The sequence below is a fragment of the Scyliorhinus canicula genome, chromosome 18 (assembly GCF_902713615.1).
Source record: "Scyliorhinus canicula chromosome 18, sScyCan1.1, whole genome shotgun sequence".
Lineage (NCBI taxonomy): Eukaryota > Metazoa > Chordata > Chondrichthyes > Carcharhiniformes > Scyliorhinidae > Scyliorhinus > Scyliorhinus canicula.
The window spans coordinates 93,992,660-94,005,443 of NC_052163.1; the positions used below are offsets into that span (position 1 = coordinate 93,992,660).

Below are 12,784 nucleotides of genomic sequence, written 5' to 3' on the forward strand. Positions count from 1 at the left end.
CATCACCTCATACGTTTCCGGGTGAACTTCCATCTGCCACTGATCTTCATTTCATTTCAATTTTCATTTCATCTGCCCATCTGACCAATCTGTTGCTATTTTCCTGCAACTTTAAGACCTTCTTCCTCATTATTAACCACGCTGCTAATCTTCGTGTCATGCACAAACTTAGTTATCATCCCCTCCCCTCCCACATTCTCATCTATATTGTTTATATATATCACAAACAATAAGGGGCCAAGCACTGATCCCTGCGGTATGGCACTGGACACCAGTCTCTAGTCACACAAACAGCCGTCTGTCAACACCCACTGTCTCCTATAACTAAGCCAACTTTGGATCCAACTTGCCAAGTTACTCTGGATCCCATGGGCTTTAACTTTTTTGTCAGTTTCCCATGCGAGACCTTGTCAAAAGCTTTGCTGAAGTCCATATAAACTACATCAACTGCAATACCCTCATTTACACTCCCAATCACATCCTCGAAAAATTCAATCAAATTAGTTGGGCATGAGCTCCCTCTGACAAAGCCATGTTGACTATCCCTGATAACACCTTGCCTCGCCAAGTGGAGATTAATTTTCTCCTTCAGAATTTTATACAAGTTTCCCTCCACTGATGTGAGACTCACTGGTTTGTAACTCACTGGTTTATCTCTACCACCCTTCTTGAAAAGGGGAACCCATTAACAATCTTCCAATCATCTGCTACCTCCTCTGTGACCAGAGAGGAATAATAAATTTGGGTCAGAGCCCCCATCCAAGAGTGAGGCATGAATTCACAACCTTCCAATTCAGAAGTGAGAATTCCAACAATGAACCTGCATTCATCTAACAAAATTACTATGGGTTCTGATGGACATTTTGTTTTTACTTCAGTCATTTTTACAATTATATTTAAAGTAGCAGAGATAGCAAACCAAAATATCCTTTTAAAATCAATGTCACATATTAGGCAGGCAGCACGGTAGCATTGTGGATAGCACAATGGCTTCACAGCTCCAGGGTCCCAGGTTCGATTCCGGCTTGGGTCACTGTCTGTGCAGAGTCTGCACATCCTCCCAGTGTGTGCGTGGGTTTCCTCCGGGTGCTCCGGTTTCCTCCCACAGTCCAAAGATGTGCAGGTTAGGTAGATTGGCCATGATAAATTGTCCTTAGTGTCCAAAATTGCCCTTAGTGTTGGGTGGGGTTACTGGGTTATTGGGACAGGGGGAGGTGTTGACCTTGGGTAGGGTGCTCTTTCCAAGAGCCGGTGCAGACTTGATGGGCCGAATGGCCTCCTTCTGCACTGTAAATTCTATGATATGTAACAATTGATTTGTGCATTCATGTAATGGATGCTGCTGCTTTTAATCTCCAAATACTGGAACATTGAGAATTCTAGAATTAAACCATTAAATTGAGTGGAAGATGTAGCTAATTTTATTTTTACAGTTTCCCATCTGCCTAATCATCATACTGAAGTGAATTTAAACACAATATGGACAGTAACAATTATCTCTTCTGTAATGCACTCAAGCTTGATTAATGAGAATGTTAAGATTTCTCGCTAGCACGCTAAAATTAGAGTGTCAGCTGTTGAAATTCTAAAACATGGTAGAAACAGTCAATTGTCTGTTGTTTTAGCAATTTAGAAGAAAGCATCGCCCTTATTTTCCTGTAAGGCACATCACTTCAATTACTTCACTGAACAGCTGCACCCACAGACCTGTTTTAAATATTAATACATTTTCACAAGTTGAAAATATTTCATTTTTCTTCAACCAACCTCATTGACAAAATACCAGAGAAAAGAAAAATATGCAGAAGACCCATTGTGGGTGAAGGTACCATCCATACATCAAAAGAGCATCCATACATCAAAAGGATTTCAGTAAATGCTCACAAAATAGTGACCCGTAATACTGCTAATTATACGGATATACTGAGGGCAGCAGGGTAGCATGGTGGTTAGCATAAATGCTTCACAGCTTCACGATTCCCGGCTGGGTCTCTGTGTGGAGTCTGCACGTCCTCCCCCTGTGTGCGTGGGTTTCCTCCGGGTGCTCCGGTTTCCTCCCACAGTCCAAAGATGTGCGGGTTAGGTGGATTGGCCATGCTAAATTGCCCATAGTGTCCTAATAAAGTAAGGTTAAGGGGGGGGTTGTTGGGTTACGGGTATAGGGTGGATACGTGGGTTTGAGTAGGGTGATCATGGCTCGGCACAATATTGGGGGCCGAAGGGCCTGTTCTGTGCTGTACTGTATGGGCAGCACGGTAGCATGGTGGTTAGCATAAATGCTTCACAGCTCCAGGGTCCCAGGTTCGATTCCCGGCTGGGTCGCTGTCTGTGCGGAGTCTGCACGTCCTCCCCGTGTGGGTTTCCTCCGGGTGCTCCGGTTTCCTCCCACAGTCCAAAGATGTGCGGGTTAGGTGGATTGGCCATGCTAAATTGCCCATAGTGTCCTAAAAAGTAAGGTTAGGGGGGGGGAGTTGTTGGGTTACGGGTATAGGGTGGATACGTGGGTTTGAGTAGGGTGATCATTGCTCGGCACAACATTGAGGGCCGAAGGGCCTGTTCTGTGCTGTACTGTTCTATGTCTATGTTCTATGTTCTATACAATGCTTGATAGAAACTTGGTTGGCATTAACTTTTGGCACATTAGAAGTATACTTTTTATATGTAAAAAGTCCACAAGAGAATTATTATACCAAAAACCTAACAATTTGTGACCAGTGCATGTTTGGACAGAGCCAGCAAAAACAAGTTTTGCTGACACCTCTGCATTTTGACGAGGAGAAATGGGTCTATGAGCCTTGCACAGACTGGAATCCAAATGATGCTTTAACCTTGATCTTAACAAGAATCAAGGGTAAATAAATAAAAAGTAATAGTTTATAAGTATTTTTTAGTTTTCTGCCCCTACTACATATCAAAATGGTGATCAAAGTAGCAAATGCATTCCATGTGGCCATGACATATGTAAACTATCCCTCTTTGTCCTTTTTGACCTGTCTGCAGCTTTTGACACAGTTGACCACACAATCTTTCTCTAACATCTCTCCACTGTTGCCCAGCTGGACTGTACCGTGCCATCTGGCTCCATTCTTATCCATCTAATCTTATCTAGCGTGCCACTTGAAATGGCTTCTCTTCCTGCTCCCACACCATTGCTGTAAGTGTCTCCCAGAGATCTACTCCTTGCCCCCCCTTCTCTTTTTCATCTGCACACTGTCTCAGCAGCAATACCTGAAAGCACAGTATCAGTTTGCACGTGTGATGATTCCCAGTTAAACATTGGAAAGCCGTTATTAATTGGTCTCCACTACAAACCCCATTCCCTTGCTACCAACTCCATCCCTCTCCCTGGCAACTCTCAAACTAGACAAGATTGTTTGGAAATAGAGAAAAATGAAAAGCCAGCCCCTCCCCCCTGCCACCGACGAGTCTATTGTACTGCGCTGGACAGAAACCTAGCTGTCATGCAGCAATCGGAGTCTATCGGAAGCTTTAATTGATTTAGAGTGGGATTTCTGCATCTATGTATATACATAGATTTGGCTTATTTAGGAGAAATTTCCACTCTAAATTTCCAGAGGCCAGCTGCTTTTGTCCCAGTACCACCAGAGAATAGTAGCCACTGCTTTTAGAGCCTGAAATAACAGCTGATATTACCATTTTACAAAAGGAAACAACAACATTTAAAAAAATGTAATTACACTTACAAAACCATTTGCAAATGCAATTTTGGCATTTGTAACTTCAGCTTTGAACTGGGTAAAGAACAGGTAGGATTTTCCCTGAGGTCTGCAAAGGAAAACAAGTGTCAAAATTATCCATAGTCAACACCAAGTTATTTTGAAAAGTACCTAACGCAAGGCATTCCTGTTCCCAATTGGTTTTTTTTAATACAGTTTTTTCCCTTTAAAATTAGATATTCCCTTTGATTCCATCCTACTCATTTCCAATAAAGGAATAGACATTATTCCTAACGCACAAAAAAAGCAGACATCTGAGCTCCAAGACCTCTGCAATGCCTGTTGGCAATCAGCTCAGGAGATACAAACATACAGCCTAGTTCTCCACGTGATCATTAAAATTGCAGCAAAGTAGGTGGCTGAAGAAGGTGACTGTGAAGTGACCACTTGGACTGTGGAAAACAGTCATCAGTATTATTAGGATTTTGTCTTTCCAAATGTTGGTCACCCCTTGAGCATTTTGAACTGTGAGAAACACTGGCGGGCATGGGTCTTCCACTAATGGTAGGAGCACGTGCGATTTGAGAGGACTTTGATTTTTATTTAGAACACACAAATAAAGATATTCTTTCTGGATCTATTTCAGTAATTCAATATTAATAAATCTGCAAAATGTACAGACATTATCTATGTTCTGAAACATTGTGGAATTGCTGAACCTCCGTGCAGATTAGGGAAACGCATACTAGAAATATTCTGTACAAGGTCAATATTTCTGCTCAGTTAATTCAGAAATAAATGCATACGCCAGATGCTGCATTTGTTTGTTGCCAAACTAAGTCCATAAAAATATTTACCCCCATAGTTATCTTACCGAAATGCAAACTGAAAACAGGAAAACATAAACTTTATTTTCCCTCCTGTAAAAAATTAGTCCTATGGAAGTTTTCGGATTCATATTGTTAACCTGATGCTACAGAAAATAGCAATAACTGATACTCTGTATTATTTCTAAGCTTGGACTACTTGCTCAAGGAGCTTCAGTTATTAAATTAATTTCAAATAGGCTTAACTGCATCTACTTCATGTAACAGTGCAAAGCATTAATAAATTCTTATTCACTTACCGCCAGACAGAGCAAGAGAATAGCTTGTTGTCCTCACTGATGCCTACACTCATATGCCATTGCTGCAGGGAGAAAGCAATTATGTTTAATCAAACAAAGACGTTTATAAAAGAAAACCTTCATTATTGCTGTGCTATAGTCAGTTAATTTACAACAATCACAGCATCTACAACCTTGAAAATAAAGCTGCAGACTTTCAAAGAAGGTTCCTAAAAAAGCATACTGAAACAGATTTCTATGGGGGAGATGTTAAATAAGACAAAAAAAAAACCACACAAACTGGCACCGGAATATTCATTGAAATTATATGTAAAGGGATGAACGATAGGCAAATATTAACAGGTTTAATCCTCACAATCCTAAGATTCAAAATTAAATATTAAAAGCATCTATAGTTTCTTCAAGCAAGTGAGAGAAGTAACAAAGCACAAGGACATCAGCTCTTCACTGAATGAGGCTAAATACACAGTGTGCACTTGGGAAGTTGATGCAGTGAGGGAATTTGGTGCAGTGAACGAGGAGATGCTGTTCACTTAAGTGGCTATCTTATAAAGAGACTTCATAAGAGAGCAGCGGGCGAGGAGGCTTCATAAAAGCTAACTCAATCCATGGTTCCAGAGGTGACTGGCCAGGTTCTGAGAAAATCAAGTGTGATGTTACAGGAAAACAGGTATTTGATTGGTTGATTTGATTTATTGTCACATGCATCGAAGTACAGTGAAAAGTATTTTTCAGCGTTTAAGGGAACATACACAGTACGTATATAGTCGACCAAAAAAAAATAATCGACAGAGTACATTGACAAATGGTACATTGACAAACAGTGATTGGTTACAGTGCGGAACAAGGGCCAAACTAAACAAATACATGAGCAAGAGCAGCTTAGGACGTCGTGAATAGTGTTCTTACAAGGAACAGATCAGTCCGAGACAGTTGTTGAGGAGTCTAGTAGCTGTGGGGAAGAAGCTGTTCCTACGTCTGGATGTGCGGGTCCTCAGACTTCTGTGTCTTCTGCCTGATGGTAAGGTCTGGATGAGGGCAAAGCCTGGGTGTGAGGGGTCTCTGATAATGCTGTCTGCCTTCCTGAGGCAGCGGGAGGTGTAGACAGAATCAATGTGCGGGTGGCAAGCTTTTGTGATGCGTTAGGCTAAGTTCACACTGCAGTTTCTTGCGATCTTGGGCTGAGCAGATGCCATACCAAGCTGTGATGCAGCCGGATAGGATGCTCTCTATGGCACATCTGTAAAAGTTTGTGAGAGACGATGCAAGTATTGGCAAGTATTTTTCTCATTTGGCTTTCAAGTTAACTTTACTAATTACAATATTTTAATAGTAGTAGAAGGTTTACAAATAGTGGTCAAACTTGTTATTTGACTGTTGAATATTTCCTATTTACTTTAACTGGGGAATTTTAATCAGGGCAAGTAGAAGACGGATTGAAATAATAATATAAGCAGATACAGGGCTGGAGACATTAATCAATAAAAACAGTTATTTAATTAATTTAATGCTACAGAAATGGCACGCAGGTGATGTGTGGCAGCTTCAGAATGTGGGAATTCAGTAACACCTGTGAGATCCAAGTTAAACATGTTTGCAGTGAGAGTCTGCGGCTGCAGAAACCTCTGCTCATTCAGGTTGAGCTACAGACCCCGTGATGCTGGTTTAGCACACTGGGCTAAATCGCTGGCTTTTAAAGCAGACCAAGGCAGGCCAGCAGCACAGTTCAATTCCCGTACCAGCCTCCCCGAACAGGCGCCGGAATGTGGCGACTAGGGGCTTTTCACAGTAACTTCATTGAAGCCTACTCGTGACAATAAGCGATTTTCATTTCATCAGGGATGGGAAAAGTTAACAGAACACTTTATTCCAGGAGGTGGTAACACCCTTTACAATAGGATTGTCCGATTGAATCCATGGTGAGAGGCGAGGTGGGAGGCAGGTAAGAGGATCATGAAGATAGACGTAGAGAAGCCTCTGCAACTGTCCATCAGGTTCAAAGTTCTTGTAGCCAAAAGCGGGGTTGCAGGCTGGATGAGAGAACTGATCACGGTACAGTGGCACAGGAAGCCATTTAAGCAGTGGGATAATTGATAGGATTGTAATGTAGTAAGGAGGTTGGGGGGGGGGGGGGGGGGGGGGGGGAGGGGGGGGGCAGGTAAGAGCATCATGAAGATAGACAAAGAGAAGCCTCTGCAGCTGTCCATCAGGTTCAAAGTTCTTGCAGGCTAAAGCAGGGTTGCAGGCTGGATGAGAGAACTTATGGTACAGTGGCACAGGAAGCCATTTAAGCAGTGGAATAGTTAATAGGACTGTAATGGTAGTAAGGACAGTATAGTCAGGGGAATAGACACAGTTTTCTGCAACCAAGAGAACAGTCCAGAAGACTGTTGCCTCCCTAGTGAAAGGGCTCTGGACAACTCTTAAAAAATTCATTTGTGGGATGTGTGCATCGATAGCTAGGCCAGCATTTATTTGTCCATCCCTAATTATGCTCGAGAAGGTGGTAGTGAACTGCCATTTTGAACCGCTGCAGTCCATGTGGTGTAGATTGACCCACAGTGCTGTTCGGGATGGAGTTCCAGGACATTGACACACTGAAGTGAAGGAACGGCGATATATTTCCAAGTAAGGATGATGAGTGACTTTGGAGGGGAACTTCCAGGTGGGTATGTTCACATGTACCTAATACCCACATCCTTCTACATGATAGCGGTCGTGGATTTGGAAGGTGCTGTTGAGAAGCTTTGGTGAGATTCTGAAGGTACACTCTGCTGCTACTGTGCATCTGTGGTTAAGAGAGTGCGTGTTGATGGATAGGATGCCAATCAAGTGGGTTGTTTTGTCCGGATTGGTGTTGAGCTTCTTGAGCGTTGTTGGAATTGAACTTACCTAGGCAAGTGGAGAATATTCCATCCCATACCTGACTTACGCCTTGTAGATAGTGGACAGGCTTTGGCGAGTCAGGTGGTGTTAAGTGACACAGGATTCCTCTGGCCTGCTCTGGAAGCTAAGTGAATAGTTCAGTTCAGTTTCTGGTCAATGGCAACTCCCAGGATTTTGATACTGGGGGATTCAGCCTTGGTAATGCCATTGAATGTCATGGGGTGATGGGCAGATTTGCTCTTGTTGGAGGTTGTCATTGCCGACCACTTGTATGGCGCAAATGCTGTTTGCCACTTGTCAGCACAAGCCTGGATAATGTCAGGACATTAGCCTGGACATAGAATGTTTCAGTATCAGAGTCGTCATGAATGGTGCTGAACATTGTGCCATCACCAGCAAACATCGCCACTTCTGACTTTATGATGGAAGGAAGGTTATTGATGAAGCAAGTGGAGATGGTTGGGCTGAGGACAGACTCCTGAGGAACTCTTACAATGATGTTCTGGAACTGAGTTGCCTGACCTCCAACAACCACAACCATCTTCCTTTGTGCTAGGTATGACACCAACATCCTCCGATTCCCATTGACTCCAGTTTTGCTCAGGCTCCTTGATGCCACCCTTAGCCAAATGCTGCCTTACACAGAACATATAGTGCAGAAGGAGGTCATTCGGCCCATTGAGTCTGCACCTTCCCGCTTAAGCAAAATGGCTTGCATACTAAGCCACTTAAACCTTGATGTCAAGGGCAGTCACTCTCACCTCACCTCTGGAGTTCAACTCTTTTGTCCATGTTTGGACCCTAGACTGTAATGAGATGAAGAGCTGAATGACCCTGGCAGAACCCAAACTGAGTGTCAGTGAGCAGGTTATTGCTGTGCAGGTTACCATCACTGAATCCCCCACTATTAACATCCTGGTGGCTTACCATTGACCAGAATCTGAACTGGACTAGCCATATAAAATTCTGAAGAATAGCCCACCTCCTGACTCCCCAAAGCCTGTCCATCATCTACAAGGCAGAAGAATGTGACAGAATAGTCTCCGCTTACTTGATGAGTGCAGCTTGAAAAGCACTCAAGAAGCTTGACACTATCCAGGACAAAGCAGCTACATGAATGGCATCCCATCAACAAGCATTCACTCCCTCCACCACCAATGCACAGTGGCAGCAGCATATACCATCTAGAAGATGCGCTGCAGGAACTCACCAAAGCTCCTTAGGCAGCACCTTCCAAACCCACAAACACTACCATCTAGAAGGGCACATATGAATACCACACCTTTAAGTATCCCTTTCAGCCAGTCACGTGGAAAAATATAGTCATTCCTTCACTGTTGCGGAGTCAAAATTGTGGAATTCCCTCCCTAGCACGGTAGGTATACTTACATCACATGGACTGCAGCAGTTTCAGAACACACTCACTAACACCTTCTCAAGGTAATTAAGAATGGACAATAAATGCTGGCCTAGTCAGTAAGCCCACAATTCATGAATGGATTTTAAAAAGGATATAGTTGAATAGAAGAGCAGTGCAAGGCGACAAATAGCTTACTCCTGCCCTATGTTCCTAACTTGGTCATTGGTAATGCGCTTGCTTTCAGGTTTCAGGGGAAAATAAATGGGAAAAAAGATGAATTAGTGGAAAAAAAAGATAATGTTTCAAATTCACAAGCAATATCTGTAAGAGAATAGATAAACCTACATTATGATGGAAGAGTGGTATGCAATCCCCAAAGCACCAGTAAAATCTCACTTCTCTACTGTACAGTACTTTGGAAATAGAAACATTGAAGATAGAGTGTTTGTACAAGTAAAACAATTGTTATCACTGCTTTATACAGAACAAATAGTGAAACTGTGAAGGATAAAGGATTCAAAGAATGAGCCACGTCCACTAAAATAGTAACCTAATAGCAATCTTTAAATCAGGAAATTCTGCCTAACGTACAAACAAATGGGACAAACGCTGCCAGATTTATAGCTACGTGTATAAACAGCTGTTTGTGGCAGTTTTAGGTATAACTGCTCTCAGATTTGCTAAGATGTTCCCTCCTGTTCCTCAAAAACAGAATATATTGTTGAGCAATGTGGGGAATTTGCATTTTATTACAGTAACTGGAAACTCTACTATTCATCTCCAAAAGAGGCAAATCCTCCCATTTCATAAGCATCACTTGAAGGAGAGAAAGGGATGACATCTGTACTACATTTTGGATGTTGGTACATAATTTTTACATCATACTGACAACATTGAGTAGCATAGTTGTGGCCAATTCAGCATACCACTGAGAGCAGGTGTCATGCAAGACTGCAATCCTGCTTTCCAATTATAAGAATGCTGATGTAATTGGTGCTTAAATGTTTAATGAGCTATGTTCATATGTATTGAGATCCAGTTTTCTTCATAACACAGTACTTTAGGTTATCTGCTTGCACTGCTCAATGGTATTGTACAACTGCACCATCTTTTAATATTTTGAGTGGCTCCGCTCCAAACATGGGCATTAATAAATTTAACCACACATTTAATATCAGTTTCACTTATTCACTACTAACCTCATTGGTTCCTCCTTGAGATGCATATGTGAACGTGCACACGTGTTCACCCTAAATGGAAACAAATTGATAAGGAAATTTAACCTAAAATTAGACTTATTGCTTGCAATGCACAATTTTAGCTCAAATTACAATTTTTTTTTAGTAAATTAGAAAAACCATTCAGGATCTCAAAACTAGATTGCAAATCAGTGAGAACAGTGATTCAAAATCTCAACCTACCCACTGTGCAAATTTAAAAGGGCAAAAGGCAGCTCAAACTATGTATAGTAAATCAAACATTATTGCTTCAGTTTTTATTGCTTCCAGTTTTTAATCCATAAAGCAACAAATGTAGTAAATAAGTTCTCAAGCCCAAATTCAAAGCAAATTCTCATGTTATGTGTAGAACATCACCATGGACTAATCAAGTGGTCACATTGCTGCAATAATCAAAGCTGATGCTGCTATCAATGCGCTGCTATCAATGCTTGGCCATCACAAGTCAGCCATCGTTGTATTGCCTTTTCTGACACACCCTTCTTAAATCCCAAAAGATCAGGAGGATCATGAAACCCCACTTTCATGGTCTAGGTTCATAAAGAAAATTGAAATGAAGCAAGTTTTTGCCCTTCTGCTTCACATTTTATACGTACATGTATAAAAAACATTTTGAATGTAGGGCACATTCCCATTGGAGAAAAAGTAGTGCCAGTTGTATGTTAATTCACATAAGTGCTATTGAGATTGCATTTTAGCATTAGAAATTTCACAGCACGAAAGAAGAAATCTTAATTTGATGTACTCTCACTTAACGTTTTCTTCCCTCAGAAGTAATTTCTAATGGCAAAAATAACTGTTCAAACTAACTTCACAAAATGATAATTTATTCAGAGTTGTCTTATGCTTGAAGACTTTAACTTTCATAAGTCTGGGTTGAACCTTGAAAAATTTGCCCAGCAAAGCCAGCCACCTGTTGGCACACCAGCTGAGAAAGCAGGCAGCCACCAGAGAAATTGCACAAATCAGGGGTACCAGAGGCACGTTAGAAACAGAACCAGAAAAGATCAACAAAACCTTCAAGACCTTCGACAAAGACCCAACGGAATGTGGGTCATACAGACCCATCTCACTGCTGAACGCAGATGCCAAAATACTGGCCAAAACCCTAGCCAAAAGGCTCGAAGACTGTGGGCGGAATTCTCCGTTCCCGCGAAAAATCGGGAAGGCCGTCGTGAACTCGGCCGAGTTTCACAACGGCCTCGGAGGTCGCTCCTCTCACCTTATTCACCCCCACCTGGGGGGGCTAGGAGTGGCCCTCCATAACTCTTGGCCGCCGGGCCTTGACGCTTGCGTCAAGGCGGCGTGCCGAGAATGACGCGGCCGGCGCGCCTAAGTGACGTCAGCCGCGCATGCGCAGGTTGGCCGGCTCCAACCTGCGCGTGCGCAGCTGATGTCACGACGGCTGACGGCTTAAACCCGCGCATGCACGGTTGCCATCTTCCCATCCGCTGCCCCGCAAGATGTGGCGGCTTGATCTTGCGGGGCGGCGGAGGGGAAAGAGTGCGTCCCTTTGAGACGCCGGCCCGACGATCGGTGGGCACCGGTCGCGGTGCTCACTCCCCTCTCCGCCCCCCACAAGCTTCAAACCAACTTTTGGTGCCACGTTCACGACGGCAGCGACCAGGTGTGGTTGCCGTCATCGTGAACCGGTCACGAACGGCAGACCGCTCGGCCCATCCGGGTCGGAGAATCACCGGGAAAAACGGCGAGCGGAGATTCTTCCGAGCGGGGGGGTGGGAGAATCGCGGGGGGCGCTAGGTGATCGTCTCCCTAGACGCAGAAAAAGCCTGTGACAGAGTCGAATGGAAATACCTCATAGAGGTACTGGAGCGGTTCGGGCTTGGAACAGGGTTCATCTCCTGGTAAAGTTCCTATACAACGCTCCCATGGCGAGCGTACGGACCAACAATACCAACTCCCAATACTTCCAACTGCACAGGGGCACCAGACAAGGATGCCCACTGTCCCCGCTGCTGTTCGCCCTAGCGATCGAACCGCTAGCAATCGCGCTCAGGGCAGCAAAAAGCTGGAGGGGGATCTGAAGAGGAGGCAGAGAGCACAGGGTCTCACACTATGCAGATGACCTGCTCCTCTACATTTCGGACCCACAGAGCAGCATGGACGGAATCATTGCGCTCCTGAAAGAGTTTGGAGCCTTGTCGGGCTACAAACTCAACATGAGCAAAAGCGAGATCTTCCCAGTACACCCGCAAGTAGGGGAGGCAGCAGTAAAGGAGCTGCCGTTTAAACAAGCCCGACACAAATTCCGCTACCTGGGGATCCAAATAGCCCATGACTGGAAAGGGATCCACAAATATGTTTACTAAAATAACATTGTAAAAGATATATTTGATAAAGGTACATATGACCATGTAGGAATGACAACAGTGTATTTGCTGAGTTACCTGTATGATTACCAATCTGGCAAATCCACTCACCCCCTTGAATAAACAGATCTCTCAATTACAAGTATATTTCTAAGTTGCCTGCTACC

General features: G+C 43.4%; 1 protein-coding gene across 1 annotated transcript in view; it reads right to left on the reverse strand.

The window, feature by feature from the left end:
* Positions 1 to 12,784, reverse strand: part of mydgf (myeloid-derived growth factor) — a 65,430-nt gene that overhangs the window by 25,298 nt on the left and 27,348 nt on the right. The window contains exons 2-4 of the mRNA XM_038776908.1: positions 10,249 to 10,299; positions 4,804 to 4,865; positions 3,705 to 3,786 (exon numbers count right to left, since the gene is read on the reverse strand). Coding sequence (XP_038632836.1) covers positions 3,705 to 3,786; positions 4,804 to 4,865; positions 10,249 to 10,299 — 195 coding nt within the window. The remainder of the gene's footprint in view (positions 1 to 3,704; positions 3,787 to 4,803; positions 4,866 to 10,248; positions 10,300 to 12,784) is intronic.